This window comes from Xenopus laevis, chromosome 5L (genome assembly GCF_017654675.1).
Source record: "Xenopus laevis strain J_2021 chromosome 5L, Xenopus_laevis_v10.1, whole genome shotgun sequence".
Taxonomy (NCBI): Eukaryota; Metazoa; Chordata; class Amphibia; order Anura; family Pipidae; genus Xenopus; species Xenopus laevis.
This window is the reverse complement of record NC_054379.1, coordinates 72,856,246-72,874,671: the sequence shown is the minus strand read 5'-3', so window position 1 is coordinate 72,874,671 and position 18,426 is coordinate 72,856,246. Positions and strand designations below refer to the sequence as shown.

At 35.9% G+C, this 18,426-nt stretch overlaps 1 protein-coding gene across 2 annotated transcripts in view; it reads right to left on the bottom strand.

Moving 5' to 3' along the window:
* Window positions 1-464: 464 nt before the first annotated feature.
* The window catches only part of enpp1.L (ectonucleotide pyrophosphatase/phosphodiesterase 1 L homeolog), a 52,536-nt gene continuing 34,574 nt past the window's right edge, over window positions 465-18,426 (bottom strand). The window contains exons 13-25 of one of the 2 annotated variants that reach the window (XM_018263166.2): window positions 16,660-16,791; window positions 15,888-15,919; window positions 14,467-14,594; window positions 13,655-13,724; window positions 12,520-12,607; window positions 12,259-12,431; window positions 11,764-11,815; window positions 11,293-11,444; window positions 10,100-10,226; window positions 9,149-9,226; window positions 3,596-3,728; window positions 2,532-2,688; window positions 465-1,616 (exon numbers count right to left, since the gene is read on the bottom strand). In XM_018263166.2, coding sequence (XP_018118655.1) covers window positions 1,455-1,616; window positions 2,532-2,688; window positions 3,596-3,728; window positions 9,149-9,226; window positions 10,100-10,226; window positions 11,293-11,444; window positions 11,764-11,815; window positions 12,259-12,431; window positions 12,520-12,607; window positions 13,655-13,724; window positions 14,467-14,594; window positions 15,888-15,919; window positions 16,660-16,791 — 1,484 coding nt within the window. In that variant the 3' untranslated portion in view covers window positions 465-1,454. Of the gene's footprint in view, window positions 1,617-2,531; window positions 2,689-3,595; window positions 3,729-9,148; window positions 9,227-9,751; window positions 9,954-10,099; window positions 10,227-11,292; window positions 11,445-11,763; window positions 11,816-12,258; window positions 12,432-12,519; window positions 12,608-13,654; window positions 13,725-14,466; window positions 14,595-15,887; window positions 15,920-16,659; window positions 16,792-18,426 lie in introns of those variants that run through there. The other variant, XM_041562945.1, reaches the window with a different exon arrangement.

Here is an 18,426-nt window from a genome sequence, read left to right as displayed (position 1 = left end):
GCGCATATTTATTCGTGAATGGTTGTATTGCCCATGTTTTTTCCTGAACGCTAAAATAATGTACTACTGTGCCCGTCTTTCCTTTTTTTGCGAATTCGCATTGAGAATACATTTTCACAAACGCCTCGTAAATGAGATGTTTGCGTGAGTGTGCCCACTGTGCGAGGATGGTGTGCACGAAAATAGCATCGACAAATTAAATTCGCAATTGTGAATATTTTTCGATACTATAATATCCTTATCCACATAATATTCGAGATTTTTTCCATATTTAAAAAGCTCTTATAGACATTCGCAGTGTGGAAAAAAAAAAAAAAAAAATCGCAATTTTTTTTTTTTTTCTTATTCAGCTTTATAAATATAACCATGTGCAGGGCAGATATATTCACTGTGCGAACCAATCTGCCCTGCGTGAAGTTTATAAATGAGCCCCCTTGTATTAAATATTGGTAGATTTTGTGTAAATCTGGGAGCAGGGCTGCACTCAAAAACCAAAGCAAGAGTCCAGATTTGAAAGTAAATGGCAAAGCAGAATGCCCTTAGGGGACCAGTTGTCTCATTCTGCCTGTTTCTAACACTAATTACATGGTCCCATCCTCCAAGGGCAATAGCTACAAAACTAAACATACATAGAGGTTATATTTTGCTATAAGTGAGCAAACCATGTTGGTGCTTGGGTGTGAGCTCTCTTCATGTCCTAGCACAGCATAGCTATGTCATGGAAGCATAAAAAAATTGTAGCTAGCAAGTGGGAGTCACTAGAGTCTGTTTGGACAAAAGCTGGGGTGCCCATGCTGCTGACTCAAATTGTCTTACATCTCTCCTACTGCATACTACAGCAGCAGCTTTAATAAATAACTGTTTCAAAGTTGTAATGCTTTAATAACAATGTCTTTGTCAAAATAATTTTAAAGAATTTAGCCACAAATATTTTTCTTCCAATATTGCTTTCTGAATTTTTACTTGAATTTTAAGAAGGATATTGGGATTAAGGGTGTTGCTGTGCAATTTGGCACAAGTGCAGATACGCACACGAACCAGCGAGCAATTTGTATTTATCAGTCTACTGCAGGAATAATAAAAACTAATTTCTAACCGGTTGCTGTTTGTAACTACTATTGCAAATCTTTTTAACATTCATAACCAAGATGACTTTTAACCACAACCAGGTATTCAACTCAGTTAACAAGTCATTATTGCCTTGCTGGTTCTGGCAAAGCAGCAGGGTAACAGAGAACCCAAGTTACAGTTCTTTTCTAAAAAAACCTTTCTTCTTTTATCTCTCTGCAGATGGTTTCAGAGAGGCTTGCCTATCATCTGAAAATAACCTGGTATGACATTTGGGATTAACATATTGTATTAATGTACAAAAAAAATAAACTGGTCCAAAAGTATTGGCCTCAGCTAACCCACTCTATGAGGATTGAATTTATACAAGTCACAACCATTTTTGTTCACATACTAGAAGGCAAAAATGTTTTCAGCTGTAGAATCTCATTAACTGAATATTTTGAGTTATGAAAAAAACTAAGTCCAGTTAAAAGCTCAACATCTTTCACCCGTGCAGCATGGAAGTGAAGCAGTTTCTCAACCCATAACGATTCATTCTTGCCACTCTGTAAAGTCAGAAAACACAGATTATTAGTATACTTTAATAACAGGAAGGAGCTGCTCAGAGAGGGAGCAAGTAAGATTTTATAATCAGTAGGTAAACGGATATAAAACTGCAGTAATAATGATTAAAATCAAAATTAAACAGACGTATGGCCTGAATTACTTTATGGGTTATATGTATGATCCATAGCTCTCCCAAAATAATAAAATGAGAGATCTGACACTCGTAAGAAATGCATCAATCGGTAATTAATTTTCCAATTGCACTCAGCACAGTTCTACAGCCGCTGGCTATGATTTATATTAGAGACTATAACAACCAATATTTAAAAAGGAGAACAAGCAGCACTCAAAAAGGGTTATGCTTCCCTTATCCATACTGTTAGCTTATTTCTTTCAGAAGGCCAACCATATTGTTCTGTGTCTGGGGACTTTCTGTAGCCACAGTCAACATATGATCAAATTAGGTTTTTTTTGGTTGGCATCAATACAATTTGTGCTGACAGATGTCTGGGGTTTCAGAATTTTGTCTTGTTTAGAGCAATAAATAACATAACCTCTACATATTTCTTAATTAGAGCAATAGGCAAAAGGTATGCTCTGCACAAGCCCTATTCATTGCACTTCATTTTTGAAAATCACGTTATACTAACCTTACTTAACTTACTATTCATTAACTTACTATTCATGCCCACTTCTATTCAATTTCCAGTCTCACATATAAACCACAGCCCACACAAAATTCCTGTCTAGAACATGCTAAAATAGTGTTTATGTTCCTTTAACCATCCAGGAACACAAAAACAAAAAAACCCACAATAATTGAAAGAAAAAAAAATCTGCCATCATCAGTCCTATCTTTGTCAAGTCAATGATATAACAGAAGTTGCAAAAACAAAGATAGATATATCACTTACAGCACAACTTTCACTGTTGTCAATCCTGTGTGGTACTATGAAGGACAAAACATCAAGGGCACCTGCACATTGCTGGAGAGTCTGGGAAGCATTCTTGCAGCTTGTCAGTACAATATAGTAGTGAGTCGGGATATACACTGTAGCATCTTCTGTTATCCTAAAGTAAAAGTAAAACATACAGCTCTTGCATTCGTCTTTAAAAACTTGAAAATTGGTACACAAAATAAGAGCAGTAATTAACAAACTACACTGTATAACTTGTATATGTCTGAAGGGATAAAGTGCACTTTACTTTTTTTTTTTTTTAAACCACAGAGTATCAGGATAAACAGGTCCTATGTTTCCCTTTAGTCTGTTAAAGTTAATTAAGTTAATTTTTACTACGATATAGAATGACCTATTCTAAGCATCTTTTTCATTTGGTCTTCATTATTACTTTTTATAGTTTTAGAATTATTTGCCTTTTTCTTCTGGCTTTCACTGACCCCATCTAAAAACAAATGCTTTGTAATGCTACAAATGTATTGATATTGCTACTTTTTATTACTCATCTTTCTATTCAGGCCCTCTCCTATTCATATTCCAGTCCCTTATTCAAATCAGTGCATCAGTATTTCAGACCCTAGCAACCACATTGCTGAAATTAAGAACTGGAGAACAGGTGAATAAAAAGCTAAATAACTAAAAAAACACATAATAAACAATGAAAACCAACTGCAAAGTGTCTCAAAATATCTCTATTTACATCATACTAAAAGTTAATTTAAAGGTGAAAACCCCTTTAAATAGAAGTTTAGTTTCCCTTTAAAAGGTCCATACCACAGTCATCTTAATTTCTATGCCCCAAAAACAGGGGCAATAATGACATAAGCAAGTCTTTTTAGGTTTTCCTATGCCCAACAGCACGCGTAAAGCAAAGCTCCTGTTATTGGATTGAGTCAGTTGAATCACTATCCAAAGAGGAGAAAATGCTACACTAATGGCTATATCATATTAAGATCCAAGGCCTTAACCTTTTATGGACTACAGAAACAAAAGGAAAATAATTTAATTTACAAACGTACTTATTTATTTGCTCCAGAGTGTCAAATTGTCCATCGAAATCAGAGTCAAATATGGGACCACTTATGACATGGACACCATTTTTCTTATCGGCATACTTCATCAAAAGCACATTATGGAAATGATTCCAAATAACTGCAAATGATCAAAGGCAGAATTGGCAGAATGTTAAAGGCTGATGAACAGGAATGGGTTATAAAATAATGCATACAAAATATTTTAAAAAATTCGCCTTCTCCTGCTGAGCTTGACGTCTAAAACCATTTGCCAGTTATGACATAAAACTAGAACAACCTATGGCAATATGTTTTTGCAAGTTTGCCACAATGATTTATATCTCTGCCCCGTCAGTGTAGTATCAATTGACTCCTTGGTTAAGGGTACACGGGGCTGTGTCTCGGCTTCCTTTTTGCCTGCGTCTTCATTGCAGGCGGAAAAAAACGTACGCACTCTCATTCCATCCTTTGTGTCTCCCCACTAAGGGAGAGGGGCCTGTGTGCAGACAAATACAACAGATATCAGTTCAAAAATTCTTTCACATTTTCATGCTGAAATCTGCTCTGTGTATCTGCAGTGGAGGGACACAAAAGAGCAGAATGGAGCTTTTTTTCTGCCTACAGAGAAAACCCAGGGAGAGAAAAGCCAAGCTTTCAGTTATTATGCAGTCTTAGCACATAGCCATGTAAATGAACATATCGTTATTTAATCCCCTGATTTGTGTTCTTCGCAGCCCACTTAATTGTGTCCCAGATGGTTGTCTCAGTACCTTTATGGGCAGAAGCTTTGACTGTGCTAGGAAGTGCAGGCCAGAAAAAGGAGGGTTAATTGGAAGGGGATCAGGAACAGAGGGTTTGAAACTGAGGTCAGGTTAGGGAAACATATTAATGGGAGAAACAAAGAGGAGGCCTGGAGTGAGGAAGATTGTCCTGCCAGCCCTCCTCTTGGGTACAACAGGGAAGAGGGTGCTGTCACAGCTTGCAGTGGATTCTTGCCAGGGGGTGGGGGCTAGGCCCCAGTGTTTGGCACATGGGTGTCAAAAGGTGGATGGTAATCTCCTAGGATAAGGGTGCCAGGAGGGTGGTGTACTATGGGTGGCCTGCTCTCACTTGCCCACCTGATGCTGCCATGGAAGATTTTTAGCATGTCAGGCAGCCAGTGTTGGCGTTTTACTAAATTGGCAAGCATTCCAGTGGGGGTATAACATGTAATATTGTTCATGTTTTAAAATGTCTCACTTTAACTTGCGGTTAATATGTACAGTTAGGCCCATAAATCTTTGGACAATGAATTTTAAATGAAACAACTCAGATGCAGTTGAAATGCAGACTTTCAGCTTTAATTCAGTGGGTTGAACAAAAAGATTGCATAAAAATGTGAGGAACTAAAGCCTTTTGTTTTTTAACATAATCGCTACATTTCAGGGGCTCAAAAGTAATTAGACAAATTAAAAAACTGAAAATAAAATGTTAATTTCCAATACTTAGTTGAAACCCCTTTGCTGGCAATGACAGCCTGAAGTCTTGAACTCATGGACATCACCAGATTCTGGGTTTCCTTCTTTTTAATGCTCTGCCAGGCCTTTACTGCAGCAGATTTCAGTTGCTGTTTGTTTGTGGGCCTTTCTGTCCAACGTTTAGTCTTCAACAAGTAAAATGCTGCTCAATTGGGTTTAGATCAGGTGACTGACTTGGCCATTCAAGAATATTCAATTTCTTTGCTTTAATAAACCCCTGGGGTGCTTTGGCTGTATGTTTTGGGTCATTGTGAAACCACCTCCCAATCAATTTGACTGCATTTAGCTGGATTTGAGCAGACCCCATGTCTCTGAACGCCTCCATGTTTTATAGAGATGTGGTATGCTTTGGATTATGAGCTGTTCCACACCTTCTCCATACTTTTTTCTTGCCATCATTCTGGTAGAGGTTAATCTTGGTTTTATCTGTCCAAAGAATGTTTTTCCAGAACTGTGCTGGCTTTTTTAGATATTTGTTTTAGCAAAGTCCAATCTAGCCTTTCTATTCTTGATGCTTTTGAGTGGCTTGCACCTTGCAGTGCACCCACTGTATTTACTTTCATGCAGTCTTCTCTTTATGGTAGACTTGAATATTGATACACCTACCTCCTGGAGAGTGTTGTTCACTTGTTTGGCTGTTGTGAAGGGGTTTCTCTTAACCATGGAAATGATTCTGTGATCATCCACCACTGTTGTCTTCCGTGGACGTCCAGGCCTTTTTGCGTTGCTGAGTCCACTAGTGCTTTCTTTCTTTCTCAGGATTTACCAAACTGTAAATTCCTAATATTGTCGCAATTTCTCTGCTGGGTTTTTTTTTTTTTGCAGCTTGTTTCACCTGCATGGAGAGCTCCTTTGCATGTTGTCTGTTCACAGCAAAATCATCCACATACAAGCACCCCCCCACTCAAATCAACTCCAGGGCTTTTATCTGCTTCATTGATAATAAAATAACGAAGGAATTGCCCACACCTGTCCATGAAATAGCCTTTGAGTCAATGGTCCAATTACTTTTGAGCCCCTGAAATGAAGTGATTGTGTTAAAAAAAGGCTTTAGTTCCTCATATTTTTTGTTCAACCCACTGAATTAAAGCTGAAAGTTTGCAGTTCAACTGCATCTGAGTTGTTTCATTTAAAATTCTTGTGGTAATGTACAAAACCAAAATTAGAAACAAGTTGTCTCTAGCTGTATTATCTTATCTTACTGTGTGTTTAATAAAAGCCATTTTCATCCCATCCTGGATATCTTTATTGACTCTATAAAGGGGGCAGAGGTGAGGTATTTTCGTGAGAATGGGGGAAGGGATAGTGGGCAAACATAGGGGGTGGGTTCTTTAGTAAGGGGGGCTGCAAGATTGACACTGTAGAGTCAGTTTACATTACTCTTATGGGCATTTACATTCAATTAGGGGCACATTTACTTAGCTCAAGTGAAGGAATAGAATAAAAAATACCTCGAATTTCGAATGTTTTTTTTGGCTACTTGGTTGACCATCGAATTGGCTATTTCGACCTTCAACTACGAGTTTGACTCGAACTGAAAATCGTTCGACTATTCGACCATTCGATAGTCGAAGTACTGTCTCTTTAAAGAACACTTCGACCACCTAAAACCTACCGAGCATCAATATTATCCTATAGGGAAGGTCCCCATAGGCTTTCTAACAAATTTCTGATCGAAGGAAAATCGTTCGATCGATGGATTAAAATCCTTCGAATCGTTCGATTGAACGAATAGCGCTAAATCCTTCGACTACGATATTCGAAGGATTTAACTTCGACAGTCGAATATCGAGGGTTAATTAACCCTCGATTTTCGACCCTAAGTAAATGTGCCCCTCAGTGTCTGTAGGTAACAGTGGTTATCAACCTATGTGAATTGACCTGAAAAGAGCTTGTTAAATCTAAAACCATTATTAACTGTTTTATGATCTGTACATATTGCTGCAGCTGGTAAACATTAATAGTTGTTTATTCAGCCCCTGAACATTTCTATACACACACATCAGTTTGGTAATGTTTTTCCTGTTTATTTTAGGTTTAAATGATTCTGCATTTTCCGATTATAACAAATTCTCTTTTCTACCATGCTGAATGACAAGTCTGCTTTTATTACTTTAATGTAAATTAACATAGCAGGTTTATCTCAACTTGGACTGATTTTTTTTAGGTTGTGTCTTTTGCAGCTTCATAATTTAGTTTTTTTTCATCACTCTGAATAAATGAACAGACCAAGCAGAACTTGGAAAAACAGTTAATGCTCTGTGCTCCAGAAAGGACAAATGGTCCACTCAGGCCAGGGCTCACCAGGAAAAATCCTTAGAGAACGCATCAAAGCACGAGTCATAAGGGGGATCTAGAAAAGTGTGTTTTATGAAAATGTTTCATGGCCATTACAGTCTACAGCGGTGGTGGATGTGATTTGTGTGTGAGCAACTGAACATCATAGAGCTAGCAATACATTTGATGGCTAGGAGGACACCAGGGGAAATTAATGTTGTACGGGTTCGTTTTTCCATAGTGAGGCAGGGATAGAGGTGAGGCTGAGCCCACCAGACTCGTTAGCTCAGTTGCTCACCAAAGCAGACTGCAATAATTGGTCTACACACGATTTGTGTCTCAGATTTCTGTGTTGTGTCTGGTCTATTGGACCAAACATCTGTTTTTTACGCTGATCATTAAAAGTTATATTCTATAGTACTAAATTCTACTACAAAGGAGGTGCCAGCACAAGTTTTTCATTTCTCTTTTTTTTTTTTTTTTTGTTGTTGCAAATTTTCAAATCTAATTACCCGGCACACCATCATTGTTAAACTGCAAACCACTGCATATGTGGGTGGTGCACATATATCAAATTAGTCAGATTCATAAGCCTATTTTATATATATATATATATATATATATATTTATATATATATATATATATATATATATATATATATATATATATATATATATATATATATATATATATATATATATATAATATTTTGCCATATATCTAAATATTTAAAGGAAATTGGCCTATTTTGGTATATCACTGGGTTGCAATTTGGTTTAGAGAAAATAGCATTTTCCATTTCCAGAGTAATTGTGGTGATGCCAGTCAACAAAAACTGACAAATTTGGGACCAGTATGGATTTGTTAACGAAATATTGTTTGGCTGTTAGTGGCCTTTTATGTATTTCTACTAATTTTTATTTGCACAATTCAGAGTGTTTTCACTCACCAAACAATTTAATATGTTACAGCTCATGGTGTACACCTGTCTCCAGAACACAAGGGAAAGTAATCATGATCTGCCTTGAATAAAGCTTGCCAGCAGTGGAAATGGACAAAAAATGTGTATTATATGAGCTTCTTAAAGCAACTATGACTTAAATTTTATTAATTAGGTAATACTTTCCCTGCAAATTTTTTTTTTTAATAACCATCCACAAAATGTTTTTCTTTAGAGGTAATTTCAGTCATTTTATGGGGATGTTACAAACTGAAATCAAAAGCAAGGCTACAGGAAGTCTTTATGCAGTCTTTAATTTAATACAACTACTACAAAATATTAAAATGGATAAGAGAATACAAGTACAGCTGGAGCTTTACTTAAGCATGTAGCACATATATCACACATATCAGTGGTGTATTGTATGCATCATGAGTGTCAGATACTGCTTAATCTGAAAGTAAAGATTTCCAGTTTTAAAATTACCATACACTTTATATAACAGTTTTAACAGTTTTAAGGGAGCTTAGTATTATTGGGCTGAAATAGTTCCATCCTCAGTCTATAAAATTAACACCCAGCTTCCCTGCTCTTAGTTATATTAAATAGGGGAATGTGTACTTATATTGTATAAGCTATCAAATTTGCCTGTAGTTTGCAGGTTTCAATTAAATAAACAAAGAAAAAATAGAAAAGAAACGCAAGGGTGAATCCACAGGAAAGTTCGTTTTTATGCTCTGTAACTATTCACATTTACTTTATAGAGAAATTGAAATTCAGATATTAAAATATTTAAAAGAAATTCTCTTTTTTTTTTTACTAACCTTGAAATGCAGGATACATTGGAACAATATTGCTTGTCAGTAATCCAGCATAGCTGTCCCCAGAGGACTCCTTTAGGCCTGTAAAATGCAAAATGTAAACCATTAAAATATTTTGCAAGCCCAGTAATGCTAATACATGAATATAATCATATTCTGCTTCAGATAGCAAGCTTTTATAAACCATTTAAAGAGTGTCATGTTGGTCTGAATAAGTAAAGTACTGAATTATGTGCAAATCTCATAATCGGATCTCCCACAGCTCTATGAGGGAACCTGGAAAAATATACCTGAGCAAATACATGATTATAAGATCCCAACAAGAGAGCGGTTGGCCCAGATATAACAGGAATATTCAGATGTATGTTTAAAGTGTAATGTAGAACAAGGTCATTATTTCCATGTATTTTCAGAGTGCCCTAAGAGTCAATGGCCTGCAATACTACCAAACATCCAGATACCTGTATTTTGCGTACTTGGGCATATTGTAGGCCTTGCGCTAACATCCAGTGCAAGACTGTGCCTCAAACAACTCTCACATTATGCCAGAAAAAGCAATACTGATGATTTAGTATTAAACTGATTGACTCTTCAAAGCCAAAAGTTGATTTACATGGCTGCCCAGCTAAGTTTGGGAAAGTATGGGACATATGGCTGGCTGACCTTCAAATTGGAAGGGTAGCCTTTAAATGCACTCCATGCAGTGATGCCTCTGTTACCTTTGTAAAATGTCTGCTTTAATGAACTGGACTGCCCATATCAATGCCTCTTTATCTTTTCTACACATCTTCTTTCGCCTTAATATCTCCTTTTAGTTTATATATTCCAAAAAACAATAAAGAAAGAATTTAAGCAACTAAACATTTTAGGAAAACGTCAGTGCATTCAACATAACAGCATTCAATTTAAAGAAACATTCACATGTTACGTAAAAACTATTTTGTAATGTGTTACCTGGAGGATATAGAAATCCATATTTCAGAAAATAGTGCTTCTGGTAGTGGTGACAGCTTTGACTGTGATTTGACGGAATTCGTACATCTGCAAAAATACAGGAAGAACCACTGTCCACAGAATGTGCCTACCAAAAAATGTAAAAATAATTGATATATGTAGAAGTAAATTATCAATTTACTATTCCCATACAACACACAGATTTAATGAAGAGGTCATAGCCTTTAATAAAAAAAAAAATTCAGTAGAAGATAACCTACCTAATGCTTTAAAAATGACAAACGTGCATATTTTAAATATGCAATGGCTATTATAATTAGTCTACATATATGTTTTTGATGCTGAAATAAACACTCACCAAATTACTTACGCAAAGGGTAAATGTTCAGGACCCATATGCTGCAAAACTGCAATGTTGTATTTACCTCCTATTCACACAAGCGAAAGAGGAAGATAAACCCCCATGTGTAATAAAAGAAACCAAGTTCTCCCTGGTTAAAGTGGACCTGTCACCCAGACACAAAAAGCTGTATAACAAAAGTCCTTTTCAAATTAAACATGAAATCCAATTTCTGTTTTTTATTAAAGCATTCATAACTGTTGTAAGCGCATTTAAAAATCTCAGCTGTCAATCAAATATTGTCTGCCCCTCCTCTATGCCTTGGGCATAGAGGCGGGGCAGACAATTACTTTCACTTTCCATTCAGCACTTCCTAGATGTCACTGCTCTCCACACATTCCCCTGGTCTCTTCACCTTTTAATTAATTGTGTAACTAGTGCATGGGGATGGACATCGGGTCCCCCATTCTGGTGCACAAACAAGATTCTGAGATGATGCGAGGCTTGTCTTAATAACAGTGTCCACAAAATCGCTCCTGCCTGCTTGCTATAATTATGAATTCCCAGACTAAAGGAAACAAGAGTCAAATAATTTATATAGTGTAATTAAAGTTCACTTTGCTTGGCTAATGTGATAAAACAGGATTTAGAATATTTTTTTTGGGTGATGGGTCCCCTTCAAGTCACTGCAATGTTGAATAGTTCTTGCACACTCTGTCAAAATACACGTGGTGCGCAGACTCCAACATGCCTGATATGGCATCACTGCATGTAATTTGCAAGAAACAAGAGTACTTTTCTGTGCAAAATGTCTGACGTTTTAAATAAACTGAAGAAAATACTTAACACTTGCATGTTTTCCAACTGTGTATGATGTCCACAAAGGCATGCTGATATGGTAACTATAACCACTGACATATTGCTCGTGGTATAATATGCAGTAACTGCTGTTCTGTACAACTACCGGCCTTCCAAAGGGCAAGTTCTGTTTCTTTGTTTCAGATTCTAGAAATAAAAGGTCACAAAATTAGAATATAATAGTGTTCACTAGAACTAAAAACCAGAATGTTTCTTATAAGAGCAACCAGAGCAAACCTTGATTTGATTTCATCTGTTCTCAGGTCAGCAAACAGTTTAAAAAGAATTCTATTTCATAAACATAGGAGTAGGGGATAATAGCTTTTCAGTAATTAATTAAGGGACGTTTGAGATATTTCATATAGACATTACATATGGGTTTATTACAAATGGAGTTTAGTATGCAAATGAATTTGTAGCTGGATACACATATAGAATTTCCAAATAACATAATAAGAAGAATTACCTTGTTGGGGAGTAAGAGTCATCGGCTGTTCTGATCCAAAAACAGTCAAGTTCTGAATAGGTATAAAAAAGGATATAAGGATATCACTCGACTTTGTTATATTTCTGATGTTAGTACATTATAATTACAAAGCAAAGTTACCAACATTGACTGACATTTTAAATAGGCATTTCCTAACCCAACAATCTGTTATTTGCTATTCAAAAAAGGGGTCTCATACATCACACAGTGTAGATTTGATTCCCAATCAATTATTTTTTTTTTCTCTGAGGTCTCCTTAATCAATTAAAAAAACAATTCATAGTATAATACATTAATATAAAACTGTCACCACAAATTCATATTTCACTACAATTAATTGTTTCATCTGCTGGCAGCATCAATAACTAAACTCATCAAATGGCAAAATGAATGCATCAAATCATATAGCTAATAAATATAATCTCATTCATTATGATCACTGATTAATAATTATTAACCTGTTATCTAACTTACTGTTGAATCACAAGAGCAGCCTAAGCTGTCAGTGTTCGCCCCATGGATTACTGAGCACTGAAATGGATCACTTATCTCATGTGGCAAGGAAGGCATATAAACGGGGTTTTTTAGCAAATGGTTTAGACTGCCATGGGTTCCATTATTGGTTGCAGAAGTAATTCCTAACAAATCTGCAATGAGAACGAAAAAAGGATTTCAGCCTGAAAGTACTTGTAATAATAAAATTTGTTTTAATTGTATTTGAGAGTAAAATCTTACCACACATTAAATTATAGATTTCTATGTTTTCAAATGGTTCAACTTCTGTCTTAAACTTAAATCCTGGTCCAAAACCAATAAAAAGTGCCTGGAAATAAGAAAGTACAATTACATATTGAGATATCAAGTCTTCATACTATAGTACAATATATGTAATGATAACTACATTACCTATTTGCAGCAATATTGTTCTTGCCCCTTTTTACACTAATTTGAACTCCGAACTTAAAGCTGATATTTACCAAAAATACATGTTCTGCATATCAGAAACCTAAAAACTCTCAGTTTTGTACATGCAAAGTTCCCATGCTATAGAAAGTGATTATAAATAGACAGCACCAATTCATGGCATAAACACGGGTCTCAACCACTCATGGTACCCATATTAAGTTAGGCATTCACAAACTAAAAGTTTGATTTCCTCATTGACTTGCTTACCATTCTCTGTAAGAAGCAGGGTCGGACTGGGCCGACCGAGACTGCTATCTCAGGGACCCCCCTTCAACTCTACCACCCCTACCACAAAGCCCATTCTGGGCCCCTGCCCCAACCCTCCAGCCACCTTTAGACAAAGAGAGAATGTCTTGAGGACAGATGAATATGAAATACATAATTCTTTCTAAGGCATGTTTTTCTTTAGAGGTCATATTAAGGGGCAGATTTATCAAAATGTGAGATTAGAGCTCACCACAGACAAATTCACCCACTTTCTATTCATTCTTATGAAATTTTTAGAAGTGTATTTTTATTTATTTGATATTTATTGAAAGGTGAACTCTACCTTTCATCCTTTGATAAACACGGTACATCTTGATCAATCTGCCCCTTAGAGTAAATATTATATTTTATTTTTATTATATAGTCCTACTGTAGGGACTTAAGTGCCAATAATAAGGCATATGTAGCTTCTATGAAATTACATATTTAGTAGCAGCAAATAGCAGATAACCGATGTTTACCACAGTACTCTAGTGCAATATGGGTGTTTGATAGTTAACCCCAATTTATATGATATATCAAATGTTTGATGTTTTTTGGACTATAGTTAGAATGATAACTGCATTGTTGTGCATCTTTCAGTCCTGTTTTTTTCCTAGACAAAATACGTAATTCCCCATTCGAACCTTACTCTTACCTGCATACTTTCAAATCTGTTATCAGACCCATGGAATCCACCAACGCAAGTTTTGGCATCACTTTTTGTCCTGCAAATTTTAGTTTACAGTGCATTAAATGAAATAAGACATTTGTACAAAAGCAGGGATTGATATCTTAAAACAACATTCTTAGCTGTGTTGTGTTAATGCTATATAGATAGCAGTAAACCACATCTCTGCTCTGAACCCAAGGCTAATGTTAACTTATCAGCCAGCATATTTCAGAACTGAAGTAAAGGTGTGAACACTTTGCAGTCAAAAAACCCGCTCCAACATATTTTCAGTACTAAAGGTCATTCCCACCCTCATTTTATAATTTTCCATTCAATCTAACAAGAGCTGGGGAGGTGTATTACATGTACAAAATCTGGGGAAAAAAGTATGAGTCTTTTAAAGTAATATTTGTCTATTTATGTTTATCTTAAAAAGTACGAGGTGGTGGATAAAATGACACCTAGAGGTGGAAAATGATAATTTCTCATTTTACCGCATAGTCTATTATATTAAAAACTAAGATTTATCATGTGTGCAATTCAATGATGGACTAATGATATCACATGGTGACAATTTCACATTTGGGGGAGGGTATTTAAGTGTGTAATTATATAATAATTATATTTTCCTTTTAATGTTGATCTATTTATTTATGTATGTGTGTATGTATCTGGATGTTATTATGTGTCACCTCCGGATGCAAGGAAGTTTACATTTATTGAGAAACTGAGGAATGTATATATTTGGGAAGTGAACAGAAAACAAGGGAAAAAAAACAGTTCTGTAAATGACTTACTTGGCAACTTGCCATTTGGGGTCAGTGTAAAAATTGAGAAGTTCAATTCTGTCATTCTTGGCAAAGTGAAAACGTTTTGGCAAATTTTGTTTGAAATACGCTTTGAAATGCTGATTAGGCTCTCGGCACTGAAAAGACAAAAATATTAGTAAAAGGAAGTGTGAATATGTAGAAAATATATACAGATTAAAGTTATTCATGTTTAACATGGTTTACTACAACAAAAGTTTTTCTGTGACATAGGTCAAGTACAGTCACATAGAACTGAAGCTTTTACTTCAACAGAAAAACATCAGCTCTTGGCAAACATTAATTGGCTAGAAAAGATATTATAGAATGTCCTTTAGAATACATGAAAGAAAGCAATTTTAAAGGTTAGCAATGTCACACCTTTCTGATATACCTATCCTTAACATAAAGGAACCAGTAACGTCAAAAGTGAAACTATTTTTTTTGTTTGTATCTGTTAATAAGAACCTACAAATACACAATTTCGTTGACATCAAGACATTTGTATAAGAACGGTTTTCAGTCTGTAGTCCAGTAGAGAACCATAAATGTTTATTTTCCCATGTAACAACTAGACCCATTGTATTTTACACAGCTTATATATTATCTCCTAGGTAACCTGTGCCTTTTCTCCTATTTACAGTACTAGTTCAGGGCAACAGTGCATTATATTTTACTTTCTTGAAAACACCTTCATTTTTTGGGGTTACTGTTTAACTGTACGTTTTTACAGAAAACAAACAGAATACAGAAATATTTTATTAGAACGGTTTCTGGAGCTTTCACCTTTGAGCATTTTGGGCCACTAGGAACAAGCAATGTCATCTCATGTTGACAAGCAAATATTTTAAGAAGACTGTAAGGAGGGCTGTGTATTCTATGCATTATATTAAGCTGCCATGGCTTGGATGAGTACGACTGGGCATTTGCACATAGTTCTAAAGGTGTAATGCATCCCAACTAGCAACTTTATTAATTAATACAAAAGTAAAGGCTGAACCTTTAGGCTGGTGCATTACATTCAGTATATAAAATTCAGCATTTATACCATCATTTATTGTTTGTGTTTAGTTCTCCTAAAATGAAAAACTGGAGAGCTTGAGAACAAAGGTTAACAAATGAAAAAATAATTCAGACAAAGTACTGAAAAAATTATTTCAAAAAAATCTTACAAAAAAGTTCTTTTTTGTGTGATATATGAAGATATAGTTAATAACTTCTAAATGGTAGGTGTAATTTACATCCAATAATAACTAATGGACCAGTTGCCAATTTGCTCAGGCTCTAGCTGGTTTAGAATGTAAATGAATAAAAATATATATAAGAGCCACAGTTTCACTGTTCTTGTAATGAAAAAAATACTTGATTGAAAAATATTATGTCAACAGTGAAAAATATAACAATTTACTTACTGTTAGCTTCTTGGCAATACCTGTATAGTCAACTGAAAAAAGCCACATTTGATATCAGACACCTGAAGTTAGAGAATTATGACTCATTCAAACATAAATTAAAATATGACAATGTAAGTACTGTATTAAATATGTAACATAAAATACAGCAATTCAAGCATTTAAAGCAGTTAGCAGTTTATATTTAAGCATGCATACAAATGTTGGTTGGAGAGGAGTTTAGATGCATAAAAACAGGATGACATTGGCAGAAGGGACATATAATTGGGTAGCACAGAGGGAGGTAGAGGCCTTAAATTTAAAAGCAATAGTTGGGTTGGTGGTGATAAATACATGGTACAGTGTTAGATAAGACTTACAGCCCGCTAATTGAATAAACCCTTTCCTGGTTATTGCTGTACTGTCCTTCTTGACCTGTTGCTGTTTAACAGCTGCCCCTTCCCACAGAACTTGTATGTTAACTGCTGAGATCTGTAAGAAGAGGCAGCTCCTGAAAATGCACTATAAAAGGCAATGAAAGAGGCATAAAGGGGATCAAAAGTAAGCCTATGGATAATAGAATATGAATTACTTCAAATAAAAGGGTATTAGCTAGGCTATTTGCCTTTTTAGAAAGGGTAAATTTTACTAATGTTTGTCAAAAGAACAAAACATACAATACCTCATATAGTGACATTAAAATTAAAACAGAACTGTGCCCAAGCTAAGAACGCATACGTATTGTCCTGAGACTTCTAACTTAACAGCAATAATTTATATGAGTAGTACATACAAGAGAAATACTCATCTGGCAGTTTAGTTGGCCTAAGACGTGCAGCTGGACCAGGTATCACAATGAAGCTATCAGAAGGTTCCAAAAATGATGATAAAAAGGCTACATTTTCACAGCGAGCTTCCTCCATCCCTGAAAAGTAGAGGATTAAATTAGTAGGGTGGTAAAAAGTGACCTGCTGAATCCAAGATTACAATACGTTTTTTACACTTGAATGAACGGCAAAGAGAAAAGTTCCTTTGCTGTTCTAAGGCAGCACTTATAGTCAAATGATGCACAGATTGTCAGCTGGGAAAATGATGGATCAACAGGGAGTAACAGATTTCTTTTGTCTATAATGTACACAAAGTTAATGTGACAATGAAATATAGGAGTGATATAAGGAAGCTACTTAAAGGGATACTGCTCCAGCAGCCTTCTGCACTGAAATCCATTTTTAAAAAGAGCAACAACAAAAAATAAAATTTTTCTAATTTTGAAATTTGACATGGGGCTAGACATATTGTCAGTTTCCAAGGAGCCCCCCAGTCATGTGACTTGTGCTCTGATAAAATTGTCACTTTTACTGCTGTACTGCAAGTTGGAGTGATATCACCCCCCCCTTCAGCAGCCTAACAACAGACCAGTGGAAAGGTAAACCGATAGCAGCTTCCTAACACAAGATAACAGCTCCCTTATAGATCTAAGAACAGCACTCAATAGTAAAAATCCAGGTCCCACTGTGACACCTTCAGTTACATGGAGTAGGAGAAATAGCCTGTCAGAAAGCAGTTCCATAGTGCAGCACTGGCTCATTCTGAAAGCACATGTCCAGGCAAAATGAGCTGAGGTGGCTGCCTACACTCCAATATAACAACTAAAAAAAAAGCTACATGTTCAGCAATGAAATTTTATATGGTAGTGTGAATTATTTGCAGTGTAAATTAGGGATGCACCGAATCCATTATTTGGGATTTGACCAAGTCCCCAAATCCTTCGTGAAATATTTGGCCGAATACCGAACCAAATCCCAATTTACATGTGCAAATTAGGGGCAGGAAAGGAAAAGGTGTAAACAATTCTTTTGTGACGAAAAGTCACATGATTTCCATACCCACCCCTAATTTACATATGGGTGAATCCCGAACCGAATCCTGGATTCAGTGCTACCCTTGTGTAAACAGTGCTATTTATGAATAAAAACATCACCATAAAAATCATGTCAGAATCCTTTTAACAATGTGGGCACTTCTATTATTTTATTATATAAAGACTCATTCTATATAAATGGAGCCCATGATTAATTCTCTGGTATTAGGCATGGGCACCAGTCTGCATCTGTTTTACCTCACTGTATTCCCACTACACGGTCTGACCATTTTGCCATGTTGTGACTGACCTGTGACAATTTTACCTCCTGTTACTCCAGGACTGGACTGGGATTCAAAATAGGTCCTGGCATTCCTAGTACAGAGAGGCCCAAACAGTCTCCACCAGCCCACTTAATAGTGACTGTCTATGGCATCTTACAGCAGCCCCTCTGGCATTTGCCAGAACCCACAGATTGCCAGTCTGGGCCTATGTTACTCCTATGGTTACTCTATGGTGGCCTAGAACCAAGATCTATATGGGTGAAGAAGCAGCAGGCAGATGGGCAGCAATTATAAAGTAAAAGTATTTTTTAAAAGTCACAAAAATCCATTTATAAAGCACTATGACATAAAAAAGTCAACAGAAATAACCCAGGCCAGGACAGTTCTTAAACTGTCAAATGCATCCTTTCAGGAA